The sequence below is a fragment of the Myodes glareolus genome, chromosome 18 (genome assembly GCF_982192425.1).
Source record: "Myodes glareolus chromosome 18, mMyoGla1.1, whole genome shotgun sequence".
Lineage (NCBI taxonomy): Eukaryota > Metazoa > Chordata > Mammalia > Rodentia > Cricetidae > Myodes > Myodes glareolus.
Genome location: NC_142043.1, coordinates 64,261,540 through 64,285,373, shown reverse-complemented (window position 1 = coordinate 64,285,373; position 23,834 = coordinate 64,261,540). Strand labels below are relative to the sequence as shown.

The window sequence follows — 23,834 nt, the reverse complement described above, 5'->3', positions numbered from 1 at the left end:
GAGCCATGCTGTGGGTACTGGCAGCAAAATCACGGTACTCTGCAGGAGCATCAAGTGCTTTACCACTGACCCATCTCTCCAGCTCCTTGTTTTTTCCTTTTAACTATGTGGTGTGTGTGTTTTGAGTTTGTGCATGTGAATCCAGTGACCAAGGAGGCTGGAAGAGGGCATGAGATCTCCTGGAACTGGGGTTAGGGACATTTGTACACTAGATCCCTTGGAGCTAGAGTTACAAGCAGTTGTGAGCCTCGTAAAATAGGTGTTGGTAAGTGATTTGGGGTCCTCTGGAAGAGTAGCAAGTGCTCCTAACCACCAACCACCAAGCCACATCTCCAGTTCCTCTATACAATATTTTTAAGTGTATAAAACATGAATGTATCACATGATATATTCTCATGGGTTCCCTACTCCATGCTGAGAATTGAACCCTGGGCTATGTTCCCAGCCCCTCCTTATAGGAATTCACTCTAGGCCTTCTGACATAAATTGTCCATATTTGTGTGAGGTATTTGGGCTCCCTGTGTTTATCCCACACCTGTATTGTTCGCTTTAATGGATTTTGCAAACAATCCCTGTATTGATCCATGCATACATGTGCCTGTCGGTTTGCTTGCTGTCCTCACGTCCCCCCACCCCCCACCTGGTAGAAGGAAGGCTTTCCTTGGGGCAGCTGTGAGTGCAGATGTAAGGGACGGCTAGGTATAATGGGGGAGGATGAGAATATTTTCCTCTGACTTTGTCTTCATTCAGAGTGAGTAAGAAGTGAGGGTCTCAGCTATAGGGTGACAGCAAGAAATTTTAAGATGCTTAGAGAGGGACGATAAGTTGTTTGTAGCTGTCTAGGAGAGCGAGGGAAGAGAAATGAGACCCTAAAAGATATCCTCCACCATCCACTCTGGATCGCGAGCCCCTTGGAAAGAGTCACATGTTTCTGCTCTCCAACTGTCCTCTGCAGCCCTCTGAATATGCTCACATGCGTGGTTGACGGTGAGTGACGTGCAGTCTCGGGACAGAGGGGTCTAACATCTAAGATGGAATCCAGTGGATTGAGTGCTTATTGACGTCAGAACACACCCTGAAAATTAGGCCTATTAAAAAAATGTCAGCACATAAGAGCTTTTATAAAAAGCCTGCACTATCTTAAACTTCAAGATCAAGAAAAGTCCCTTTGTAGCCACCTCCCTTCCTTATTTTGTCTTTGCATTGTGGGACCTGCCTTACCTACAGATGACTGGGGCATTTGGTTGGTGGCAAGAGAGTGTTGTGGCGCCCTCTCTGCTCTTTGCAGAGCTCAGCTCCAGGCGTAGCTGAGAGCCACCATGACACCTGAGCAGGTAGATGACCGATCCAGGAGCTCAAGTAGGGGACAGTTTCTGCTAACCCAGCCCACTTTTCCTCCAGCCACTTGTCCACACCCTGACGGAGGACACCCAGGGCCATAGAGGACTAAGTTAGACCCCAGCCCTCTCCCCTCCCAAGATTCTGCCTCCCCAAGTGTGGGCTGACCTGCGAAACACATTGGAGCTGTGTCTCAGCCATGTAAGACTTGGTGATCTGCACACAAAGTTCCCTTTCCTGCCCCCAATGCAGTGGTTACTCCCCAGTGATCACGGCTTCTGCTCCACCTATTCCTAGCTCCTCTGAGCTCTCTCCTCAGGGTATTATTCGGCTGTCCCACACTTGGATCCCTGATTGACAGCCCTCTGCATTTGAGGCCTCCGAATCTGCAGTTCTCTGACCTCTGCCCTCTGTGCCAGCCTCCCTCCTTAGTCTCTCAAGACTGCTCTCTGCCTTCCCCATTCTGGTTTCCACCCTCCTTCTGTCTCTTACTGTCTCTTGTTCTTCCCTTCCATCTTTTTCTAATTCCTTTCTCTTCTTCCTCTGTTAGGCTCAAACTTGTCCCGGATGCCCCTCAGTAGCACAGGTCACATAGCTCTCCTAGGAAGCCACATCTCACCCCCCCCCCACCCCAGGCAGGGTTTCTCTGTAGCTTTGGAGCCTGTCCTGGAACTAGCTCTTGTAGACCATATCTTTTAAAGGCCCCGCCACTTCCCAGTGGTTTCATGGACTGTGGTCAGTCTAGACCCCGATTATAGCAGCCGTTTTCCTTTGTACCTGCCCAAATGATAGTTTGCATGAGAAATGTCCCATGTCCCCAGGAAATGATGCTACTTGGTTTTGAGACCTTTAGAAGACACAACTTTGCTAGCAGAAGTTCATCACTGGGGTGGGCTTGGAGGGTTTATTACCTGACCACACTTCTTGCTCTCTGCCTCCACACCCCTCTCTTCCTGCTTCCTGTGTATGGATGAAGTGTGATCTCTCTGTTTCCTGACGACCATCCCAGCCTCATGCCCTTCTACCATGCCTTCTCCACCACCGTCATGGACTCTGTCCCTCTTTGGAACCGTAAGCCAAAACAAACCCTTTCTTCCATAAGTTACTTTTGGTCAGGGTATTTCATTATGACAGCAACAACAAGAGAGAGACTACAGCAGAATAATTCCATGTAGATCTCATATTTTGTATAACATGTATTAGTAACCTCTGCATAGTCTCTGTACCTGGTGAACCTCGGCGATATGGGTGTTTCAAATCCGATATGGGTGTGTCAAATCCGCATACTTGAGTGTACATAAAGAAAGCAATGGGAAAGCACAGGGCTAAGATTCACTTTGCCTCTGTGGCTGCATGTCGTCTGGCCCCTCGGTGCAGTCCTTTGTTTGATAACAAATGTACCATGGACCCACAGCCTTCATCCCGGGATATGTTCCTGCGACTTAAGTCACCCACGTCACTGAAGAGCTCATTTGTCTTCGTGATGACCGTACCTACAGTGCTACCTTCTTTAATAACTTGAAATCGCTCCCCAACTCTTGGATTAAACTCTGCTCGCTGCCCCACGTCCAGTCATCCATCAGAGAACTCTCCTCTCTTTCCCTCTCTTCTCCCTCCCCTCAGTATTTTCTCTACTCTAGCCTTCATGGCTTCTGCCAATGCATCTCACACTTTGGCACCTGGTAATCACTGGTGTGCCCCCAGCCACTCACCCAAGTCCTAAGTGCTCTAGACAAACAAACAAATAAAAACAGTAACAATAACAACAACAACAACAGTCCTCTCCTTGGAGACTTGTCTTCAAAACTCGTCCCTGCTAAACCCTTGCCCGCATCCACCTGGCCATCCTCCCTCCTGCCTTAAGCCCTCTGTGCCCTTTGCTTGTTTTTGTGCCCTTCTGGCTCTTGCCTCAGCGCACCTCGTATTAGGAAGGTTGTTGTTTCATAACTGGCTTGTCCCTCCACCAGGTCACAAGATCCTTGAGTGAAAGGACTGTGTGTCTCTCTCCTTTGCGTTCTGTTCTGGTTCCGAGCTCTGTACCACGCAGGCAGGGGTTGAATAGAGTGGAGCTGAAGCAAATAGAGCCATAGAGAAAACCGGGACACAGTATTTCAGAATAATCACCGGATCTAAAAAAGAGCCACAAAGAGCGATGGAGGGACACTGCCAGAAACAGTGGGCTTGAATGGGCAAGGCACAGCCCGGTCTCCTCCACCCTCACCTTGCTTCCGTTCTTGTCCTGCCACTTCCCTCCCTACTAGGAAAATCACCCTCTTAGGTACCAAAGTTGTCACCTCAAACCAGTTCAGGCATTCAACATCTCTTTTTCCCACCTTCTCAAAAGAAGTCTGTTCACACCAAGTGTATATTTGTTCTCTCACCGTTTTGTTGCAGATAATCAATCAATTCATATGGGACGAGAAAAGGGTGCCTTCAGGCTAGCAACAATGGAGGCTGGGCAGCGGCTGCATTTGCTTCTGGTGCCCAGGGACAGAACTTAATTAACAAAGGAAGCTCTGGGTGGGAGGGCAGGTGCTGGGAAGTTTTTGTGGCTGCATGGTTGGTGCTTAGCATCTGTGAGTGAAACCGTGTAGACATAGCCCCAAAGAAGAGTCTTGCCTAGGGAGATACTCAGGGGCCCTCATGGCTGCAGGTGGACCAGAGGTAACCAAAATACTCCTGTTTACTACGATGTGAACTTAGCACATAGTTCAGCATGGCCTTGAACTTCCGACCCTCCTGACTCTACCTCCCAAGTACTGGGATTACAGAAGTACACTGCCATGCCGGGTGTAAACCGTGCTGGAGATGGAACCCAGGGCTGTGTGCATGCTAATCGAGGACTCAGCCAACTGAGTCACATCCCATTTCACTCCCTCCACTGTTTTTGTTTTTGTTTTTTTCAGTACTGAGTAGCGAACTCAGGGCTTCCTTCAAGCTAAGCAAGTGCCAGGCCACTGAGCCCAGTTCCGGCCATGCCTCACCCTCAGTGCTCTGCTTGGATCTCCTCTTGGGTGCCAGCCAGAGTCTTGCCTAATTGTTTCTGTGCAATGGGAAAGCACAGGGCTAAGGTTCACTTGGCTTCTGTGGCTGCATGTCATCTGGCCCCTTGGTGCGGCCCTTTGTTCGATATCAAATGTGCGGTGGACCCAAGCCTTCATCCTGGGATCTGTTCCTCTGACTAACTTAAGGCCTCTCTTTTGTAGATTATCTCTTTCCTTCCTATATGTGATTATTATTCCACTGATAGTTTTGTTAAGATGCTTTCAAAACCAATAGTAAAGACACACACACACACACACACACACACACACACACACACAGAGAGAGAGAGAGAGAGAGAGAGAGAGAGAGCCTATTAAAATGGAAATAAGCCTCTTCTTCTAATCTTCATCAATTTTCTTTTATTTTTCTCTCTCCCATATAGGTCTGGTTCAGTGAGAAGATGTTTGAGCCCTCATTCTGTTTTTACACCGGATATAAAATCCCCGTGTGCAAAACCTTGGACCAATATTTTGAGTACATTCAGTCTCTGCCATCTCTAGATAACCCAGAAGTCTTTGGGCTCCACCCTAATGCTGACATCACGTGAGTTCTGGGCACTTTTTTTTCTTTTTTTTTTTTTTTTAAATTTGAAGGTGTCATTTGTAACTCAGCCCGGCAAAGACTATGCATTTCATTTTCTCTGTTAATCTCTCTCCTTTCCTTTCTTTTTATTTTCCTGTGAAAAATAGTGTTGTTGCCTGTCTTCCAATTACAACCCTGTCACAACTCAGCCTGCCCTCCCTCACTAAATCCCGATGGCCTGGTGTTTATGGCAACTCGAAAGCTGTAATTTATGCGTTGATTACTTCTCTGTCCTGTCATGAAACCAGTTACAGTTTTATTTAAATCGATGCTCTCCATTGATAGTCGTCTCCCTGCTCCTTATCTATTTCTCCAAATATCCATTCAAACATACCACTTGGGACTAGAGAGATGACTCAGTGGTTAAAAGCACTTGCCTGTCTTATAGAGGACTCAAGTTCGGTTCCCAGCCCCTATGTCCAGTGGCTCACAACCCTCTGTAACTCCAGGGTGTCTGACTCCCCCTTCCGGCCTTCTCGGGCAGCTGCACTCATATGCACATACCCACAAACAAACACATATGGAAGGGCAAATGCAGTTAGAGTCCTGTCTGACCCTCTCTATGATGAACCATCTCGTCTCATGCATGCTCACCTGCAACCTTCTGGTCCTGAGCTTCTCATGGGCGCGTACCCCAGAGCCCAGTGTGATGTCCCTGATCCCACAAAGCCGTAGCAATGCCTGCCAATCCCAAGCACCTTCTTTGACTCACCCTCCAGATGAAGTTTCTCTTTGGAGAGCCCTCTATCAAAAAGGATCACCCCGCCCCACCTGCTGACTCAGCTCCAGCTGAGTCATTCCTTTGTAAGGTGTGGCCTCTGTGGCCCACCTGAAGAAGATTCCTTGCTAGAGAGAGGGGCCTGCTTGCCCTTCTCCCTGTCCCTGAGCCATGGCTGTAATTTTAATAACTCCTTCATCACACACGGGCACTTCCCACTTCCAGTACCCTTACATCAAGTGCATTCTCCCCCCACCCAGACACGGCCCATGCCCCACACTGGGCTCCCCTCCTCTGTACCCTCTAATCTGGCTCTTGCCCCTCCAGAGACGCTGTTACCACCCATGAATAATGGTAAATCTCAGTCTCCGTGACAGAGCAAGATACCTCTGCAGCGCTGCCTCTGAACTGCTGCCCTGAGAAGCTCTGTTCAGTGAGCTGAAATGCAAGCCTAGTGAAGCAATCAAAAGGGCTTCTGTGGGGATCAGTGTGAGTGTGAACAGTGAGGGAGGGAGGCCCAAGGAGGTGGTTTCCCTTGAGCCGAGGCTTTGAAATGGGAGGTAGATGACCTAGCTCCTCTGCTCTGTTCTGTAGTCCTGCCTCATCTTGGGTCAAGGTCAAAGGTGCCCGGATACACACAACCCAGACCTCTGTTCCCTCCCTCCGCATATCCCTCTTTCCAGCTCAGCTCTAACTCTCCATCACTTCCTGTTACTTAGACCATAAGCCTCACTTGTACTTCCTGGAACATACCCTGTCACACACACGCCCAGAAATACCACTGTGACTCACCCTTTACCTCTTCCGGCCCTTGCTTGAGTGTCACGCTTTCAATGATGCCTCCCGGTAGTCACCCTAAGTACAAATGGTGACCTGTTTTCAACGACCCCCCCCCCCAAGACCCTACGCCCATGGCCAACTTTTTCTTGTATCAGCCACAGACATACTCTTTTTTTCACTATTTATTTGCTTTTATTTATCGGCCACCAGTTAAAGCATAAATTGGATGCAATTCCATCGCATCCCAAACCTGCGTCCATTTTCACTGGTGTATTTTTCTGGCTGCCATTGTGCCTGGTGCTCAGGAAACCCTGCTGGGTTGAATCAGTAATGCTAAGCCCTTTCAGACTCTAAGAAGTCTGATCAGTGAGGCTAATCCATAGGATGTGGTCTTTTCCATGGGTGGGAAGAAAAGTAGTGGACAAAACTCCGTGCGATTGTCATTACGTCAGAAAAGACACTGCTGTGTGGGACGGAGATGTGGTTCCAATAAATACCTTCCTAGCATGCACCAAGTTCTGGGTTCAATCCCCAGTGTTGGAGAAAAACATATTGTTAGGCAGGCTCTCCTGCAGCTCAGGCTGACCTTGAACTTACTCTGTTGCTTAGGACTTGGGTATCTGGCCCTTCTACCTCCATCTTCCGTGCATTGGGATTGCAGCCAGGTACCCCCATGTACCAGCCAATGAAGGACTGCGCTCTGGACTTGCGAGCCCTTCCTTCCCCTAAGTGGCTTTGGGTCAGAGTGTTTGTCATAGCAACAGAAATGAAACGAGAACAGATGCTCTTTCTTATTTCTAGGGAACGTTTCTGTTCCTAAGCATTTTTGGTGTAAAACTTGTCCACTTTTTCCCAGGAGTAATTTTAGTCCTTTTTTTTTGTTTTGTTTTTAAGACTTAACAATATATATAAATCGTACCTGCATATATGTACACACCCGTACACACAATTCCTGCCTTTTATTTGTGATATATGTTGGGAATACTATTTCCTGTCTTCTCGCTTGGTTTTGCCTCTGCTTTTGAAAGTACCAGTGTTGCTTGTCATTTGGTTCCACTGCTGTTTGATGCGATCAAATGATGGATGGTGCTGGTGTCCCACCTGGATCTGTAGTGATTGCAACAAGGCCCGTTCTCGTATGAGGTTATACGCGAGCATCCCCTCTCTCGGTGTTTATATGGTTCTAGAGTTCACGCTTAACTCTTTTGGCCATCTAGAATTTTTGTGGCATCCAAGCATGGGGGAAGCCTCATCTTCTTCCAGTTGGCAATCCAGTCCTCCATTATCCGTGACAGGAAATGCTTCCCTACATGTGGGCAAAACTCGGATGGGTGCGTGGGCCCATGTCTGGGCTTCCTTTGCTGTAACGGTCTGTTTAAATACGCTCATGTTTTATTATCCAGCCAGGTCTCATTGCAGTCCCCCTCCCAGGTATTTTTCCCAGATGTCTTTGCATATATATATTTTTTTATCATTGGAAACAAATATCAGATCCTGAATTTTATTCAGTACCTTTCAGTATCTGTGGAACATATCATATGGCTGTCCTCCAAATTGCTAAATAATTTATAATGGATCTTCTGATCCAAATTATCCATTTAGTCTTGAAATTGACTGCCACTCTTTCCTGGTCTTTTCCTGTTAGTGTGTGTAGATGGTCAACAGTTCACTGGGAGGATATTGCACTGAGTCTCGTAAATAATGTTGCTCCTGAGCTTTGTGTGTGTGTGTCTGTGTGCGTGCACATGCGCATGTGTGTGTGCGTGTGTGTGTTTGCATGTATGTGTGTGTGTGATATCTTTACCCAGTTTTATTGTTAACCAATGGTTATGTTTGTTTTATAAACTATTGGGTATTCCCTAATCCCTCAAACAAATTCTGTGCTTCCAGATTGAGTTGAGCTTTCCTGTGAAGCCATCAGCGCCCAGTGCCTTTCAGCGTTGCTCCTTCTTTGGCAGGTTTAGTTCCTGCTATTTCCATTTGCAGTTGAGTCTTGTAAATTGTATTCTCAAAGAAAGCCGTCTGTTGAATCTGTGTCTTCATGTTTGCTTACCTGGAGTTTTGCAAGGCAGACTTTGTTTGAATGTGTGCATACAGGGTCAAGTATATACAGCTCATCTATTATGGAAGTGTGTGCATCCCGCTAGCTCTGTAGGCCTTTGGTCCGACATTCAATAGCTTGGAGCCACTCCAGTCTTTCTCCGAAAGGATTGTTCTAGCTCCCTTAAAATACTTGTTCAGGCAGCTCTGGCCAGCCACTTTACTGCAGTCAGTCAGTGTATCCCCAGAGAAACAATGGGGTCCAACTTGGCATAACACAGGAGTACACCACACCACAAACCAGGGGTTCTCCTTCCCAGGGCCCAGCTCCGCGGGTCCTCAGTCACTGATGGGAAAAGCGCACTGTGGCAAAGAACCAGACTCACTTGTGGAATGCACGAATGTTGTGGTCATTCTTTACCTGAGTGGTCTGGTGACAGGGTGACCTCAGGTGGCCTAGGTATTTATCCTTTCAGAATTTCATTCATGCACACAGTGGATTTTGGTTCTACCAACCATCTGTTCTGTCCAGTTCCTCCCACGCCCTCCTACCCTGTCCCCCTCCCAAGTCCCCCTTCCATGTCCCTTCTTTAATATAACCCACTAAGTCTAGACAGAGCTTCAGTATGTGCATGATTGTGGAGCCACCCGCTGGAGTAGGGACCGCTTACCACACCCCAGAAAAAAGCCACCCCCCCCAGCAGCCATCAGCTGTGTGTTATCTCTTTGGCTGTGGACAGGGAGGGCCTCATGATCTCCGCCCATGCTTCAGTGCTGGCTGGCTTGATCTCGGGCAGATCTGGTGCAGGGATCCACAGCTGCCAAGAGTTTTTGCTGCAGTCAGTGTCCCCGTAGTGTCCAGAAGACACTGTGTTTACAGCAGTCACCCCTGGCTGCTGGCTTTTTCAGCCTGTCTGCCCCTCTTCCTGGGTGTTTCCTGGGTCTTAGGGAGATGGTGTGATTAGATGTGTCTTTTAGGGCTAGTTCGCTGTTTCTACCATCTCTGCATTTTGGCCAGCCATTGAGTGTCTGGGTTAACCGCCACCCACTGTGCAAAGGCTTCCCTGGTGAGGACTGAAAGCTTCACTAACTGTCTGAGATGGGAGTTGGAGTGGGGACGGAAGAGCTTCAAAAGTGTTAACCGGGGACCCTACCTGTCTGCACCGGGAGCAGAAAAGGGGTAACAAAGCCTCACCATAGTCTTTTGTATGACTTCTTTCAGGTAACTCAAGCCCCAAACTAAACCAATGACCCCCTACATACACCACTACCCCACCTCCAGCTCTTCTCTTTCTCAGTAGTATCCAAGGCACATAGAACACAATGCATCTCTCTGCCACCTTCCCAACCTTATCTAGAGCCCCCTTGAAGCCTCATACAACATCCTAGAGACCCAGAGCTGGTGGGGACATCCGGGGTTGTGTGAATGCAGGCCTGGATCAGGAATAGTGATGGGACGGGGCAGAGAGACAGGTCAAGCTACAAAACAGACCTGACTGTTTTGATTTCTTGAGTGCAGAGCCAAGGTCTAGAACTTTCCTCTATAGCTTATGTTCATTCACTGCTGCTCATGGGTGGTAGAGGGGATGTGGGAAGCCATCTGGCAGGCTCACTTCAGGAAGCCTAAGCTAGTATCTCTCCAAATCGTGCCGAGATCGTTAAGCTGTTCGCACAGTCGGAGGGAACTGATAGAAAGCCCTGGTGTCTCCCACTGATGGACAACTCTTTCTACAAGCGTTGCCTCTTGGCCTGTGTACTTAGCTCCTCTGGTCTGGCTGAATTCCCCCCTTCCCATTTGGTCTCTCCTTGGGGTTCTTCCATTCCGTGTTGCCTCCAGCCATGCTTCATGCCCTGTTTCCAGTTCCTGCTGTGGCCAGGCAGTCAGCGGCATCCCGCAGCCCTGTGTTTGGAAAGTTTCCTGGTCACTGTTGTGGCCCTAACTCTTCCTTCCTCTAGACCCTGAATATGTGCAGACTAGAATCCTGCCCCTGAATTATCCTGCTTTTAAAACTGCAATGTTTTGTTTTATCAGAGGCACCTGCCTCCTGCTCCCTTGCTGTTCTCCAGCGCCCACCAGGAGGCAGTAAGCAATAAGGGACATTATTTCCCAGCTACAACCTACCCCCCCCCCCCGCCCCACAGCGAATCTCAGTTCTTCAAGGTCTGTGTCAAATGGTGCAATCCAAGGTGCTTCTGCAGTATGCGCCTGGGAGGGTGGGGATAACATAGGATTTGGGAATTAAACAGTATGCGATGGGGAAGTTAGAGTCCCCTGTGGGCTGTGTTGAGGCAATGGTTGAAACCAACGAAACAAGAAGGACTCTACAAAGCGGTGGCTTAGCCTGTATGGATGTTCCCAGTCAGAGGGATCACCGCTTTATCTGACGGGACGTGCTGTTCAACAGTAATCTTGCTTCCGTGTAGTCCCATGGGTGTCATGGACCGTGGTGACGAATCGCCTCCTGTTTATGAGGATCTGCCTCCTGAAGTTCACGTCCATAAATCTCTAAGGAGAGAAATTTGTAGAAGGGAATCACAAGTCTTCCTCCGTGGTCTTTGTTTCTCTGGAGGTGGTGGTGGAGGGGGAAATCACATTGAATTAAATGCTTTCAAATAAGTAAAATCTCTCCCAAGAGGTTAGCTATCTTGGTGACAGAAGCCATAAAAATGCACAGAGTATTCACATTTTATTATCTAGATTTATAAGGTACCAAAGACTTCGCAAATTCCTCTATCTCGATGTCAAAAACAGTTATTTATTTTGGCTCTTTTTCTCATTAGCGGGTTATGCATATTTTTCTACCTTTCGAAATCTATCAAGGGCCTCATTACAACTTCCCCATTCATTTCTCTGCAGGGCAAACTTAAACACACTCCTTTCAGAACTAACTGGCAATCTTTGGGTTTTAGATATTTTTAAAAGTCATGCTCATTGGTATTTCACGTGCCGATCTGAAAATAACTGTGCACTGATCCCTCATTAGGTGTTTGGTTGTTTACTTTATAGGCAGTGCTGTCTTTGAATTGTTTTGCATTTTTCTTATTTGTGACTGACGACTCCCGGAAGCACTAAGCTACAGTGGCCAAATCGCTTCCTTCCTTACCTTTACTCCAAAGAGAAATCTCCAAGAAGTAACTCAGGACTAAAGTTCCTGGATTATGACAGTCTGCATGTTTCACCTGGGAGCGTCTGCGGAGACTGTTTTCCCTAAAGCCCTCGGTCTCTGGCGGCTCGGAGAGGTATTTGCAGTTCTCCCTCAGAGCCGGCTGACGAGACGCTTTGCCTTCTGTATCTTTGCGAACATAAAATCACATCGTGGAAAGAAAATGTAAGTTGTGCAAGCCCGGAGTGCTAGGGACCGGCATTCTGTATCTCATCGAATGGGCGATGAAGTGACCCGGGAGCTCGCCTTGCTGTCATTCAAAGTGGGCCCACTCTTGAGGGTTCCTTAGTAATACCTGTGTTCTGAGGACTCATAAAGAATAAAACTAGCTTCCGTGAAAGTGATTTTGTAGGGTGAATGCAGCAGAGGCAGCTACAACATCTCCATCAGGATCTTTGCCCGGGGCCTCCTGTGAGCTTGACCGTAGCCCTTGAAGAACAAGATGGAGCCGTAGGCAGTTTATACTGCCCCCTGTCAGGGGTGTGCAGGTGAGGCAGCTAGAGAGCTCCTCTACTCCCTCAGCCACAGGGCATTCTATACTTTGTTGATAGACCAGGCAGGGCAGAATGACCTTCTTAGCAAGAATGGAAATTTACTGTGGGTTTCTTTCTTTAGCATTAGAAGATCTGTGTTGATGGTATAATTACAAAATAGCTTCCTTCATTCTGAAATTCGACTCTCCGATTCCCCTGTGATTTGGAGGAATAATATGTAAAGATGTCTGCCATCCATTCCTTGAATTTAAAGTGTAGCATAAGCCACGTAAAATATGAGAAAAGTACAAATAGCTCAGAGGGAGGAGTAAAATCCTACGAAACTAGGCCATGAAAACACAAATTTAAATTACTAACAGTTAAGGAATCAATGATATATATTTCTCTCTCTCTCTTTCTCTCTCTCTCTCTCTCTCTCTCTCTCTCTCTCTCTCTGTGTGTGTGTGTGTGTGTGTGTGTGTATACATGGTTTTCATCTCTCGCTTTAGGTGGAGAAATGTCAGGAAGTGGAAAAATTTGTAATAATAGTGCTGTAAATGTTTACCATAAGAAGGAGCAGATAATTAAATTCTCATGCCTTTAAATATTGGAGAATTGCTCTCCTTTGTGTTTGAAGTTTAATAAGATTCCAACCAACTGGCTTCAGTTCAACAAACAAATATTTATTGAGAACTCACTGTCTGGGCAGCTCAGGAACATGAAGAGGAGGAAGACGCAGTTCTCATCCTCTGAGTTCATTGTCTATTAGGGAAACAGATGAATGGTAAATACGTAAGACAATCTGATAAACTCTAAAATCAGGTTACATATATATTGCCATGGTGTATATGCCCATACAGGTAAAAAAAGAAAGAAAGAAAGGAAGGAAGAAAGGAAGGAAGGAAGGAAGGAAGGAAAGAAGGAAGGAAGAAAGAAAAGAAAGAAACCAAAAGCCTAATAAATCCCAATTTAGGAATCAAAGGTAGCCGATGATAGAGGCTATATTCCAGTCGTGCATTAGCGGATGTACCGTTGTCAGTTTGGGGGTGGGGCATGAGTGAGTGAGGAGATAGCTTCGTCATGGGGAGAGGAGGGAATTTCAGGAAGAATACAGTGGGCAGTAAGGACCAAGACACAGTGGACGGAGCAATCAAGGAGGGGTGTGAAGAAATAAAAATGCAGGGTATCCAACATGCACAACTCATCCAGAGCGTGGGGAGCAGTGCCGACAGAAAGGAGATGTGACCAAGGCGGGGTACAGTTTCTGAAGATTTGGGGTATAGGGGAAGAATTTGGGCTAGTTCTGTAGGTGGTGGGGAAGTTGGAGGGATGAATCAGCAGTTAAGAGGACTTGCTGATCTTTGTAGAGGACCTGAGTTTGGTTTCTAGCACCCACATTGGGCAGTTTGCAAACCACCTGTGATTCCAGCTCCAAGGGATCTGATGCCTTCCACAGGCACATGTGCATACACATACAAACACTCATAAATAAAACTAAACAATCTCTTTGGAAACGGTAGGGAAGTGGATGGGAGTAGATGCTGCAAATGTCAGGAAGCAGAGCTTGAAAGCCAAGAGCTCCAGGGAGTGCCGTCTAAGGAGGCTATGTCTGAAGGTTCTAGGTTGGCAGCAGCGAAGACATGAGGGGCAATTCAATGATGGACGGAGGAGAATGAAGACCGTGGATCTGGTTGGTACGCGTTTTGTGTAAGACACAGAGAGCTCTAGGATTGCAGGAAGTGTGTGTGTGTGTGTGTGTGTGTGTGTGTGTGTGTGTGTGTTGGGGGGGTTGTTCAGGAGGAAGTTGGGGATTTTAACACTACCCAGTGTGGCTCTGTCATATGTCGCCATGGTGGCCTCTCCATTTCTCTAAGGGTGATTCATCCATGCCTTTTGTTTTTATTGCATCTAATCCCGGAGGGAGGTAATGGGCTCACGTGAATCACACACAGATCTAACTTTCTGAAACCGGGTATAATAACTTGTAGATATTAGACCATGACTCATTTCCTTCTGTTATCTCATTAGCTCCTTGCATAGACTTTGCCCGAGCTACGTCTATCTTTGTTAGACTTTAGATGACTTTTAAACTTGAACTGTGACCTGTACTGTTGTTATAGGTTGGGAGAAGCAGCACACACACACACTTGCACACACTCATGCATGCGCACTCTCTCTCACACACACACACACTCGTACACATACACTTGTGCACGCACTTGTACACACAATGCACACACGCACCTACACATACACACGCACACACACTTACACACACACACACACACACGCACACACACGCATGCGCGGATTGCACTCAAAACTGAGGAACTGATTGTGGATGCTTTCTCTACCGCTTTATTAAGCTCAGCTGTGTCTGTGTTCCCCAGATTCTTCTTTCCCCTGTTAAATGGATTTTGATGCATTCTAAAACCTCCAGTATCTAAGCAGGGGTTACTCACACCAAAAAGGGAATTTTTATACAATAATTTTTCATTAATTAAAAATCACCTTTGTGGACTCGAGAGATGGCTAAGTGGTTAGACATTCTTCTTGCTCTTCCAGAAGATCCGAGTTTGCCTCCCAGCACCCGAGTCAGGCAAGTCACAAGTGCCCATTACTCCAATTCCAGGGAACCTGATGCCGTCTTCTGGCCTCCATCAGCATTTTGTGTGTGCGCACACACACACACACGCACATACAAACAAATGCAAATAAAAATATTTATTTATTTACTTACTTATTTATTTACTTTTGTGAACTTATTTTGAAGAGTAAGATGGAGTCAGTCTCCAAACTTTGGGTGGAATGGCAAACATTCAGTCTAACGTGAGAGCTCTGACAATGATCGAATGCACGGAAAGCCCAGTGTGTAACATGTGAGGCCATGCACCTTCACTGTGGCTACAGCCTCCTGGAAGGTTGCATGCATGTCTAGGTCCACATGTGGAACTGCACCTGCTCATCAGGTCAGATGGGAATGCTGGAGGCAGGGGCATGTCTTTCTCTTCCGCTCCATTCACAAATGAGATCAAACCCCCATTCCACAGGGTCCTCTAGTTCCCACAGAACACAGTTTCTACATGAGTGGAAGGCGTGAGAACGCCATCAGCTGCTCCTTGGGTGTCTGACAGTTACCGTGCCAAGTTCCACAGAAGGATGTTTAATTCACACCTAGGAATGCTGAGAGAAAGCGGTGTCATTCTCTCCCTTATGCCAAAGAAAAACATCCGCTGTCAGCTGAGGGCCTTTCTGGCCAGTGTGGTTTGTGAGGTGCGTTTTAATGTCCCCAAAACGCTTGCCACTGACTCGTCTCTGACAAGCTCTTTTCACTTGAGATGGGCTTTGCCCATGGAGGTGAGAGACTGTCTCTTTCTAAAAAGGAAAATGGCTTTGCAATTTTGTTTTAAAATTGTATTTTCCTAATACACTATCTTGGAAGTCATTCCTCCTTAGACTAAACAATACAGAAGAATATGAAAGAGAAAGTTATGATTAGAGAAAAATCTTATCATGTGGAAACACCACCGTCAAAATACCCTTCTAGACTTTTTAGGACCTGGACACAAAATACCAATAAATGAATAAATAAATAAATCAGGGAGCATAGTTATTTGTTTTGTTTGCTTTCTTGTTTGGTTTTGTGGGGTTTGCCGTTGTCTGAGATGGGGTCTCTGTAGCCTGGAGTATGCTGGAACCCACTGTGTTCACCAGGTTGGACTTAAGCTCATGGCTGTCTTCCTGCCTCAGCTTCCCAAGTGCTGAGATTACAGACACGAACCAGTCCAGGCTCATAACTGGCTTTTGTAACACCCTATTTTATTCTGAATTCTAGATGAGATCTCCCATTATCAATGAAGATAGAACTACTGCCTCATTTTTATCAACTATATAGCTTTTTATAGGCCTTTAGTTGTATTTATTGTTTGAAATAGTTGCTTGAATATTCATTTAAAAACCTCTTTGTTGCGTTTGGAGTATATATGGAGTAAATATAAAAGAACATTTAAACTGTTTAAAATATAAAGACTCAACATAAGATGTTGCCATTCTTTTGCTTTGAAAAACATTGTGTGAGTGTGTGTCTGTGGTATGTGCATGTGTGCACAAGTGTGTATGGTGTATTCATGTGCACACAAGTGTTGTTCACTTGTGTGGAGGTCAGGGGTCAACATCAGGATGCCTTCCTCAATCACTATCCACCTTTTTGAGCTTACCATTTTGGTTAGACTGGCTAGGTGACGAGTCCCTGAGATCTGCCTATCTCTACCCGCCATCCCCCAACACCGGGGCTACAGATACAGAACCGTGCCAGGCTTCTGGTTTGAGTACTGAGGATCAAACTCAGGGCCTCGAGCTTGCCCAGTGGACACTGTGCCCACTGAACCATCTTCCCAGTGCAGGCCCATATCTGCCATTTTTATACCACTGTTTCTTCCTGTTTCTATTTTTCCTCCTTTATGACCCTTTGCCGAGTCTCTTCCTTCTCTCTTCAAATTTTGAAATCTTACATTTATTTTACATGCTCACAACTGCTTGTAAGTCCAGCTCCAGGGTCTCCAACACTCCCTGGCCTCTGTGAACACCACACTCACACATGCATATATACACAGACACACAGACATACACACATAGATATAAATAAGTAGACAAAGGCTTAAGGACCGCTAACCCAAACCACACTCCCCCTGACATTCCAGTATTTTAGTTTTTTTAAATTTAGACTTACAGCTACTGTTTTAGCCCACAATGCCTGTCTGTGTTCTCCCAGGCATTGGCCCGTTCATTTCTACATTTCAGAACTTGCATGGGAATCACCTTCCTCCTCTCTGAAGTGTGTCCTTTAGAATCTGCTCAAGTGGCAGCCTGACGCTGGCTCACTCTTCTGTGCTTCTCCGGAGATATGTTATTGTTGTCCTCCTTGGTTTTGGGGGGGAATCCTTTTAACAAAGTATTATCTGCCCTTTTAAGTTCCCTAGGTTTAAATGGAGAAGAAAAGCAGAGTAATTACAGAATTGTGTAACCATCCCTGCAGTCAAATTCTAGAGTATCTCTCTCTCTCCTTTGGAAAGAGACCATGCACCTATTTGTAGTAAGACTCCACTCCTACCTCCGTTCCCACACAACCTATAATCTGGTTCCTTGTCCCCTCCCCTTGACATTTCCTATGCATTTACCCAGCGTTTTCTGTGGGTGCTGGAGATCTGAACTCCAGTCCTCACGGTTGCACCGTAAGCGCTTTACCAACTGAGTCATCTCTCCGGGCCCGACTGAGTAAACCTTCAAGAGGGGTGCTGCATTTGAGTAGGAGGGACAGATGGACAGCAGTAGATCACCATGACAACCAGATACCGCAAACCAAACAGACCAGACCAGACCAGAGAGATTTGAGTAGCACATAGTCAGACGGGGGAAGAAAGATAGTTCCATTTGATGTAATGGATTGCCGTAGTCTGATAGACGCTTGTGCCCAGTTCTTGAGCTGGGGAGGATAGACAGCAAGCATGCTTGTGTCCAGCCCGAGCTGTTGGTGTAAGCAAGTGACAGTCAAGTCTTTGGGTCACCAAAGACAGTTAAGAAATCTCATTATCTGGAGCTGAAGCACCATTGCTGCGATGTTCTTGACATCCCATTAGAAACCAAGGAAATATAAATGTCCTGCTCCTCTAGGTTGACGGTGAAGTTTCTTGTCTTTCCTTCTTTCTCCTTTTCTTTTCTTTTTCTTACAGCTGGCTTTGTCCTAGGAGATCCCGTCCACACATGTTAGGCTGGGTGATTATCTCCGAGGCTGCGCCTGCCTTTCTTATTCTGAGCAGCCACTCTTTCCATCCAGGTATCAGAGTAACACAGCCTCTGCCGTCCTGGAAACCATCACCAACATTCAACCCAAGGAGAGCGGTGGCGGCGTGGGCGAGACGCGTGAGGCCATTGTCTACAGGCTGTCAGAGGACATGCTGAGCAAGCTGCCGCCTGACTATGTGCCTCATGAGGTAAGGCATGCCCTTCCTGCGGGGCAAGATCTGGAAGGTGGGGGAGGGCGTTCCTCCCCCCCCCCATACATCGCATACCGTTCATGTGGAGGTAGAGGACACCTCACAGAAGTTGGCTCTCTCCTCCCATCACGGAGTCCTAGGGATCAAACTCAGGTGGCTAGTTTTGGCTGCAAGCATCTTTAAACCCTTCTTTTATGTTATAGGAGCATGTTATTGAAAATACAGCAGTCAAGCAAAATCTGTAAATTGAGACCTAATTATGTCATTAGCCTCCACAATACAAATGGAGTCCCATTACTGTAGACAACAGCTCCCAGAAAGCACTGGGGGAATCATGCAAGAGCCCACAACAAGTCTTTGATTTTATTAATAAACAGTTTATGCTGGAATCATAATCATGCAGGCAATACAGTCAGCATTAAGATTATACTCTTTTCTAGGGTGCTTCCCTTCTGTTACAATTATTATTTTTTTAATTATGAAGAAATTATTCATGCTATGTTGCCTGGGCCAGCCTAGAATTCTTGGACTCAAATGGTCCTCCTGCCTTTGCCTCCCGAGTAGCTGGGACAACAGGTGCAGTTTATGCACAACAAGGTTCTCTACTAAAGCCTGCATTGGGAGCTGGAGAGGTAACTCACAGTTCGGAGGACTTGCTGTCCTTTCAGAGGGCCTGGGTTCAGTTCTCAGCACCTATATCAGGTAGTTCATAGTGTGCCATAACTCCAGTCTCAGGGGATCACGTTCCCTCTTCTGGCCTCTACAGGCACTTGCACGTACATGGTACACATACATACATACATGCATATAACAGCATGTTTGTCATATCCCTCTTGTGGTCTTTTTGTGATTTCTTGTTCCCCAAAGAGTGAATTGCTGCAGGGTAGTCCTAAACAAAGGATGCTGTGTGCGCGTCCAGTCCCCTAGGCCGAGGAGTTCAGGACGGAGACAGAGCAGACCCTGTAGACTGAAACACAACAGGGATGTGGCTCAGCTGGTGGAGTGCTTGCCTAGCTGGGCAAGGCCCTGAGTTTCTTCCCAGCACTACCTGAACAGGGTGTGCTGGGGCACACTTGTAATCCTAGCACTCTGGAGGTAACGGCGGGGGCATCAGAAGTTCCACACCATCCTTAGCTCTATAGCAGTTTTGATGCCAGCCTGAGAACGATTTCTAAATAAATAAATTGAATCGAAGGTTTTTTTAAATACTAAAATTTAGAGGTGGGAGAGATGGCTCATCAGTTATGAACACTGGGCCTGGGCTCCACTCCCTGGACCCATGAAAGGCAACTCAAAACCATTTGTAACTTTAGTCCCAGGCTATCTTCTGACTGCGAAGGCACCCACCCACGTAACACACACGCACACACGTGCACACCCCCCCATGCATACATACACGCACTCACACCCCACACACATGCACACAATGCACACACACATGCCCATGCACTCACCCACCCACTCATACACATGCACACAAATACACATACACGCACACACACGTGTGTGCACACACACATAACACACACACACTTTTTTAAAAATTGTAAATGTTGGCATTAGAGACGCCTGAAGTTAGTGTGTGGGGCTGGACTGTGGTTTCGCTGGCCGGCTGGACTGTGTGGTATGGGAGTGATTTGCTCTGCTCTGCTCATGTTGCTGTTCTCTGCTTTCCTTCTTAATTCACTGGGAATGACACAGCTGCTGTACAGCGGAGATGCTGGCTGCTGGAACAACCTGCTCAACATCCCACGTCTCAGGAAGGGCTGTGGGCATCTCTGGCAAGAGGGTCCCTCAGCCGCCAGCCTCCGGGGGTTCTTTGGACTTATCCTTCAGTCAAATCTTCTCCTTTCTGTCTTCATCACCCTTCCATTCCCAGAACCTCTTGGACTGTGGCCATCGGAAGGTGCAGGTCCTCTCACGAGCTCCTGCTGGTATCTGTAGTCAATCTCTTCTTGACTTGTATGGCTGAACAGAAATGTGAATGTATATTGGATTATTAATTAATTAATCATTATATTTTATTGTCCCCACAATGAGAGACTTTGGTATTGATCTCTTTGACGTGGTCACTAAATGATATGCCAACAGGAACAAGTGACAGGTCGCTCAGTGGCTCTCCCACGAAGTCAAATATTTTCACTGATTAGATTAGGGAAAGCCATTTTTAGCCTCCACAGCCGAGGCAGCCATGATCTGCGGTTAATTGTATTCAGTGACTGTTCTGTAAAGATTTGGGCTGTATTAACTTTTTGTGACATTTCTAATAACAACTCTGTAAGGTAATGGAAACAAAAAGTCCTGCTGTACTCTTGTGAAGGTTAGATTACCAGAGAATATTTAGCTGACACTTAATACTTAATCATTCGGAAGAGGAAATAGACACAATTTTATTTTAACTTTTTAAAGAACAGTTCCAATTATCAACTAAGTACAATCAGTAGGATATAAAAATCATTTAAGTTGAACAGAAGTTTTTGAAGCTCAGAAAATGGGGGATTTAACAGCCAGCTTGGTTCTGCAAGAGGTGATTTCTAGTTCATTGGGTCTAGTGGAGAAACATCCAGAGACGGAGAAGAAATGGGGAACGAGACAGGTCATTTGGAAGGGAAATGATGAATGGTTCTTCTCAAAAAAAATTGTCTTTCCTACTCTGTTTTAGGTGAAAGCTCGTTTGATAAAGATGGGACACCTTAATTCAATGAACATATTTCTTAGACAAGAGATTGACAGAATGCAGAAAGTCATCTCGATCCTCCGGAGTAGCCTGAGTGATCTGAAGCTGGCGATTGAAGGGACGATCATCATGAGTGAGGTGGGCATCTCCCTCTTTTCGCTACTTGCTTTATTTTTTGTTTGTTAAAGGCAGAGGGCAACCTTAAATGTTCCTCACTCTTCATTCATTCATTCATTCATTCATTCGTTTATTTATTGAGACAGGATATCTCTGTGTAGCCCTGGCTGTCCTAGAACTAGCCCTGTAGACCGGGTTGGCCCCGAACTCACAGAGACAGACACCTTTATTTGTGAGGCAGAGTCTCTCATGGGACCCGTGTCTCACCCAATAGGCTAGGGTAACTGACCCGTGACCCCTAGCGTCCCTCTTGTCTCTGCCTCCCCTATACTGGGGTTGTAGTGTGCGCTCCCACACCCAGATATCTTTATGTGGCTTCTGAGAATCTCAGGACTTCATGCTTGCAAGGTAATCAGTGTACCAACTGAGCTATCTTCCCAGCTCCCCAGCAATGTTTTCCATTCATATATTTCTAGAACCCTTATTTTTAAATACGTTTTCATTTTTATATGCATGAGTGTGTCTCCTGAGTGTATGTGTATGCACTATCGATGCATAGTACCCACTGAGACTAGAAGAGAGCACCAGATCCCTCGGAACTGGAGTTACAGTTGTGAGCCACCACGTGGGTGCTGGGAACCGAACCCAGGTCCTCCACAACACAGCGAGTGCTTTTAGCTGCTGAGCTGTCTCTCCAGCCCACAAAACCACTATTTTTTAAAAATATCTTGTTGTCCATTTTAATCATGTGTGTGTCTGTGTGTTTGTGTGTAGTATGTACTCATGAGTGCAGGTACCTGTGGACGCCAGAAGGGGGCATATGACCCCCTGAATCTGGAATTATAGTCATGAGTCACTTGACATGGATGTTGGGAACCAAACTTAGGTTCTCTGCAAGAGCAGTATGTGATCTTAGCTTCTGAGCCACCCTCCAGCTCCCTTGGTCACACGTCTTACCCTTGTCTTCTTCAGAACTTGAGAGACGCCCTGGACAACATGTATGATGCTCGCATTCCTCAGCTCTGGAAGAGAGTGTCCTGGGATTCCTCCACCCTAGGCTTCTGGTTTACTGAGCTTCTGGAGAGGAACGCACAGTTTTCAACGTGGATATTTGAAGGCAGGCCTAACGTGTTCTGGATGACTGGTTTCTTTAACCCCCAAGGTAGGTGCTCCCGAGGGAGTGGGTTGACTTAGGAGTTCATGTGTAGCTGGTTGGTGTCATTGCTTACTGAATGTATGCTCCATAAAGTCGTGTGGTCCTGCCGCTGGCAGGTGCTGGGGACAGTCTTTCGGAGGTCTGAGGACACTCAGAATCCCTTGATATCCTTCTTGTCACGTTGATCCCACCGTGCAGTGTCCAAGCCCTCCCTGCTTCCCTGTTCACCCATGTGAGTAAGCCATGGCCCGTGGAGAAAGGGGAAGAAACACTTCTCACAAACATTCGTTTTTAACTGTTGATGGGAAGGTCACGACAAGGCTAAGGAGATGGGCCCTCTGGGGATGTGCTTGCCGTATTAGGCATGAAGACCTGAGTTTGAGTCTAAGCACTTACATCAGTAAATCCAGCAAATCCAGGCCTGCTGGTGTTGGGAGGCTTCAGGCTGGAGGATACTAGGGGCCTGCTGGCCAGCCCGGCTAGTCGAATTGACAAGCTCTGGGTTCAGTGAGAGACTCCATCTGAGAAAATAAAGTGGAGCCATGACCCCACTGTGATGAGCACTGGCTGCTCTTGCAAAGGACTGAGGTTTGGCTCTCAGTACCCACACAGTGGTTCCCCATCACCTGTAACTCCAGGTCCAGGGACTCCAACCACCCTCCCCTGACCTCTGTATTTCACAGACACACATATGGTATACATATGCTCAGCAAAACAGGCATCTACATAAAACATAAACAAAGGCATCCTTAAAAAATTAAAAATAAGGTGGAGATAGAGAAAGATAGTGACCTTGACCTCTGACCTCCATTCATCTGTGCACACACTGTAACGTGTGCCCATATACGCAAGTAATAAGTAATAAATAAAATAAAGCCGAAGTATGAAGACACCAGAGATGTGCCAAAAATTGCTGATTTGGTTTAGAAAACTAGACTTGAAATATTGAGTGAGCGTTGGGTGGCGGCTGGGGTGTCTTCCTCCCCCTCCCCGAAGGCACTCTGCTGTTCCACCCTTCCATCTTAGAAACATTCTCCAGGGAAGTTGCGGGCTGGATACCATGGAGCTTTTAAGGTCCCGAAAGCTTGGCACCCCAATAGTTTCTTCTGTCAGTGAGTTAAGAAGCATTTATTCTTACTGATTTGTGGGGAGCCACCATTGCTCACGGCAATATGGGTAAATCTCATCAAAGATAATGGTGAGTGAAGACAGCCCGATGAAAACTGCAACACCCTATAGGGACCCGTCTGCATGAAGGCCAAGGATGGGCAGAGTGGATGCGGGATTGAACTGGGGTCATGGGGCTTGCTTAGCAAGTGCTTTACTCACTGAGCAATCTTGCCAGCTCTGCCTTAACATTTTCTGAATTTATAGCCTGAACCATGCATGGCATTTTCTGCCTTCACAGTGGGTTACACATAGTAATAGATCCAACTGATGCCCTCTTCTGGCCTCCATAGGTACTGCACTCACGTGCACAGATACAAACACAACTAAAACTTAAAAAATATTTAAAGATTAATCTTATTTTACATGTGTATGCGATGGGTGGGCCCAAGTGCATGTATATGCACTATCTGTGTGCAGATGCCCATAGAGGACAGAAAAGAGCATTGGATTGCCAAAGCTGCAGTTGCAGGCAGTTGGGAGCCACTCAGTGTAGGTGCTGGTCACCAAACCTGGATCGTCTACAAGAGCAGCCAGTGCTTTTAACCACTGAGCAATCTCAGTAGTCCCTAAATTCTTTTTTG

At 46.7% G+C, this 23,834-nt stretch overlaps 1 protein-coding gene across 1 annotated transcript in view; it reads left to right on the top strand.

The window, feature by feature from the left end:
- Dnah8 (dynein axonemal heavy chain 8) overlaps window positions 1-23,834 on the top strand; it is a 220,937-nt gene that overhangs the window by 182,103 nt on the left and 15,000 nt on the right. The window contains exons 87-90 of the mRNA XM_087898351.1: window positions 4,766-4,926; window positions 17,974-18,130; window positions 20,796-20,948; window positions 21,900-22,089. Coding sequence (XP_087754477.1) covers window positions 4,766-4,926; window positions 17,974-18,130; window positions 20,796-20,948; window positions 21,900-22,089 — 661 coding nt within the window. The remainder of the gene's footprint in view (window positions 1-4,765; window positions 4,927-17,973; window positions 18,131-20,795; window positions 20,949-21,899; window positions 22,090-23,834) is intronic.